At 36.4% G+C, this 4082-nt stretch overlaps 1 protein-coding gene across 1 annotated transcript in view; it reads left to right on the plus strand.

Moving 5' to 3' along the window:
* The window catches only part of COL4A4 (collagen type IV alpha 4 chain), a gene marked incomplete at its 5' end in the record, with an annotated part of 24872 nt that extends 21857 nt beyond the window's left edge, over positions 1-3015 (plus strand). The window contains 3 exons of the mRNA XM_029085715.1: positions 1-59; positions 1861-2147; positions 2752-3015. The exon at positions 1-59 is cut by the window's left edge and continues 130 nt beyond it. Of these exons, the coding sequence (XP_028941548.1) occupies positions 1-59; positions 1861-2147; positions 2752-3015 (610 nt within the window). The remainder of the gene's footprint in view (positions 60-1860; positions 2148-2751) is intronic.
* Positions 3016-4082: the final 1067 nt, after the last annotated feature.

A 4082-nucleotide genomic window follows, 5' to 3' on the forward strand; every position in this document is an offset into this window, starting at 1 on the left:
GACTGGCTATAGTCTGCTGTACCTGGAAGGACAAGAGAAAGCTCATAATCAAGATCTTGGTATGTACTGTATTACGTAATTGCTCTCTAGTTTAGGTCAAATATGGTGTGATCTGTAGAATAAAAGACAAGTTGAATGGAGCACACTGCAGAATCATCAATTACTTATTTTCTACAGACTCAAAACTAATTTACACTGATCATAATGAACTTGGTTATGCTGCCCTATGACTCATTTAAAATGGCTTTCGGCTGCTGTGGAGTTGAGTGAAAAAAGTATTTCTACTTCCAAGTAATTTTGAATAGAAGTTGGAGCGATGAGTGGTTTATTTCACTTATCCTAGCTAGTCATTTTGGGCTGTCTTTGAGAGATTTTCCTAGATCAGGAGTCTCATTTGGCCACTCTGAAATAACTGCCTAGAGGACCTGCTCCTTTTTACTCTAGAGGCAGCTTGGCAAAAAGAGCTGGTTGAGTTAGATGGCTACAGTTGGGTAGTATAAATAAGCTTTAAAAATAAATTTATGCATCGTGTACAGCAGAACTGTGTGCTTTTAAGAGTCAAAATCTAGTATTTTTTTGAAAAGACAGCCAAATTTCTCACAAAGATAGCTCCTTTTGGTGTCTTGGGTCATTTCTTCTGTGTCTTCTACAGTTCTAACTAAATTAGGTGTCTAAATCAGCTTCTTGACTTGCAGCCTGAGAAACTGATTTGCTGCAACTTGCACAGAAGAAATTTCCTAAATTCTTTGTTGTCTTATTATACAAGAGGCAGCAAAGTCTCCTAGGTGAAAAGATCAAGGACCTAATAAGCTTGACAAACAAAGAAGTGTTTAAAAGAGTAATAAAAAGAAGATATTTTTAGTACAGCAGTGTTGTTTTGAAATGTTTTCACTATGTGGCATTCACCAGGAGAGCCAGTTGGTAACAGAATGCCTTATTACAGCAGTAAAAATAAGATTCAAAGAAAGTCAAGTCCTTGTTTCCTGTGACTGGTGGGTTCTTTTTGCAGACATTTTCCTTGCTCAGACTACTCCAGGTCCTTTACTGTTACTGGAATGGAATATTATCAGTGATAAACAAAACTGGCTTCTGTATAGAAATGTCACATGTCCTTAAAGAAGGTATTAGAGTTTTGGGGCATTACAGAAATAATACCTCATGCACAAAGTTCAAGGCAGAACACATATGCACTGATGATCATTGTTAACTAAACAGGTCATCATGAAACTGTTCTGAATTCAGTTCTGGGAGAAGAACTTCACCTCTGAAATATGCATTAGTCACTTCTAAATTCCTCCTGATGTCTGCCTGATGAGAAATTTGCAGGATTGGCTCTGCAAAATCCCCCAATCCTTTTATTTCACTTAGAGGCTGTGAAATGTTTCTGGAAGGCAATAGAACAGCTGCTGATATTTCAGCTTAATGAATGGCTTGCCGTACTTTACAAAATTTTCTATTTATCAGCATTGGCATTTGGTTTCTCACTGCTCCTAATGAGTTTGTAAATAGCTAATCTCCTTTTAAACCAGCTGCCACCTCTTAACTAATTTATTTTTCAGCATTGGCACAGCTAAGATATCTGTTATCATAACTGTTTCCCATGGTGACAAACTAGAGCCTGTTTGAATACTGGATTATCATACAATTAAATATTATTGTTCAAAGGAATATGTGTATTGTTAAAAAAAAGTTTGTTTTCAATTTTGGTAAAGAGCCTGGGAGATTTAAGATCTGTGAATTACATAACCCCTGTTACAATGTATAGTTGCATGCTGTTGTACAGCAACATTGGCCAGAATATTATTTGCAACTTACCTAGAAAGAAGTGGAGTAATTGTCATCTTTTGTTATTATTTTCAGGCCTGGCAGGATCTTGTCTTCCTATGTTTAATACAATGCCCTTTGCTTACTGTAATATCAACCAAGTTTGTTACTATGCCAGTCGAAATGATAAGTCTTACTGGCTGTCAAGTGCTGCTCCTTTACCGATGACGCCACTCTCTGAAGAAGAAATACAACCATATATAAGCAGATGTGCTGTATGTGAGGCCCCAGCTCCAGCGGTCGCAGTTCACAGCCAAGATCAGTCAATCCCTCCCTGCCCAGTGAACTGGAGAAGTCTTTGGATAGGGTATTCATTTTTGATGGTAAGAGACTGGGCACATGATCATTTCTGTAAGTTTCTTTCATACAGCTTTTGTGTTCTAAAGGTTCAAAGTTTTTTAGCTCTGAAAAGTAAACTATTCAATGTCTAGCAAACATTAAAAATGAAAATTCACAAAAGAAACAAGACAAGGGTTAGTTCCGAACTGCAGAACCTGGCTGTAGCTATATCTACACTAAAGTCATAGCCTTAAGCTACTCAGTTCTTAAAATTACAAAGATTTTGCTTGCTTGTCTTTAGTAAACATTGGGATTTTCATGTACAAAGACACACTTTCCAGAATTAGAGCTACAGGTCTTTTTACATTTGCAGCAGTTTAGATAACAGCATCATTCAGAATCCACCTGGATTTCTGTTTTTGGCAGTTTGATAAAATACCAGAAAAATAAGTGACCTAGCTCTAGACTTTTGAGATTAACTTGTTACAGATCAAACTAAGATTTTCTCCAGGGAAGGAAGCTTTCCCTCCAACTTAAGATCACCAAAAATTGTACAGTTAAAAGCAAACAAAATCAGAAAAAGACAGATGAACACGATTTATCTATTTTTTATGCACAGTTATCAAGTTCTTTCATTGTTCTTTCCAGCACACTGGATCTGGTGATCAGGGTGGGGGACAGTCTCTTATGTCACCTGGAAGCTGCCTGGAGGACTTCAGATCAGCACCATTCATTGAATGCCAGGGTCAGCGGGGAACATGTCAGTTTTTTGCTAATGAATACAGTTTCTGGCTAACAACAGTGATGCCTGAACTGCAGTTTGCATCAGCCCCCCTGTCAGGAACTCTCAAAGAAGGACAAGAGCAGAGGAAAAAAATCAGTAGATGCCAGGTATGCCTGAAGCATGGCTAAGCAGTGAAACAAAAATGAACAGCTAGAGTGAGACTTGCCTAAGGATGAACAACATGCTAAAGGTTTAGACGGTATTTAATATTTGAATACATTTGAAAGTGTGCAGCACTGTTCTTTTTGTTTGAATGGATATACAAGACTGAAAGATGAAAGACCTGCTGAGCCTCATCCACCCATGTACTCTCATCTATCTACAGGCAGTCAAAGCTAGTGTAAATGACTTAATTCAAAAAAATTAAACTCTGTCACACTGGAGTCCACTGCCATAGTATACAGGTAACAAGGTGAGCTTGGAGGGTGGAATCAAGGTGGGAATACCAAGGAAACCACACTTGGTGTGCAAAACAATGGATTTCCTGATAGAAATGGCATTTACAACAGGAAGAGTGCGTGCGTTTATATGGCATATTATAAATATTTATCCTTGCAGATACAGATGTACAAATGTCTTAAAGCCCTATAGCTGAATTTCCCAAGCTAAAGAAACTTGCACATGCTGTTTCTGAGGGAAGGGAAAAATGTAATTGTTAAAAAAATCTCATAATAAAAACAAAGATCAAAGTCTTTTACCATTGCAGTACTGAACCAGACTATGAAAGAATTGTGAATTGGGCTTTCATAAGCAAAAAAAAAATTGCAAATCCGTTTAACAGCAGATTATGTAAGAAAATAAAATCAGCTGAGATAATGAATCCTTAAAAGGCTATATTTATATTCACAATTAATTTCTAAGTGCAGTTAAATTAAATTATTAAGCTCCAATCCAAGTAGCTGTAGAAACAAAGCAGTTTCTAATATTAATTAAAATAAATAGCATGGTGATAAAATGGGTGAACTTATCTGAGTGAAGAATTTAAGAAGTGTTAGGACAATTGCCTAAGCTTGAAGCTAATAAATATTGTTCTTTTTTTTCTTTTTTTTTGTAAACACACCACCAAAAAAAGAACCATTACTTTTAAAGTCCTTATGGAATCATAGCTCTAGAGATGTTTTTTCTTTTTTAAAGCATTGATTGTTATAATGTTTATAAGCTAAAGCACTAACCACTTTTTGAAAAAGTTAAAACA

This window comes from Antrostomus carolinensis, unplaced genomic scaffold, assembly GCF_000700745.2.
Source record: "Antrostomus carolinensis isolate BGI_N321 unplaced genomic scaffold, ASM70074v2 scaffold25396, whole genome shotgun sequence".
NCBI lineage: Eukaryota > Metazoa > Chordata > Aves > Caprimulgiformes > Caprimulgidae > Antrostomus > Antrostomus carolinensis.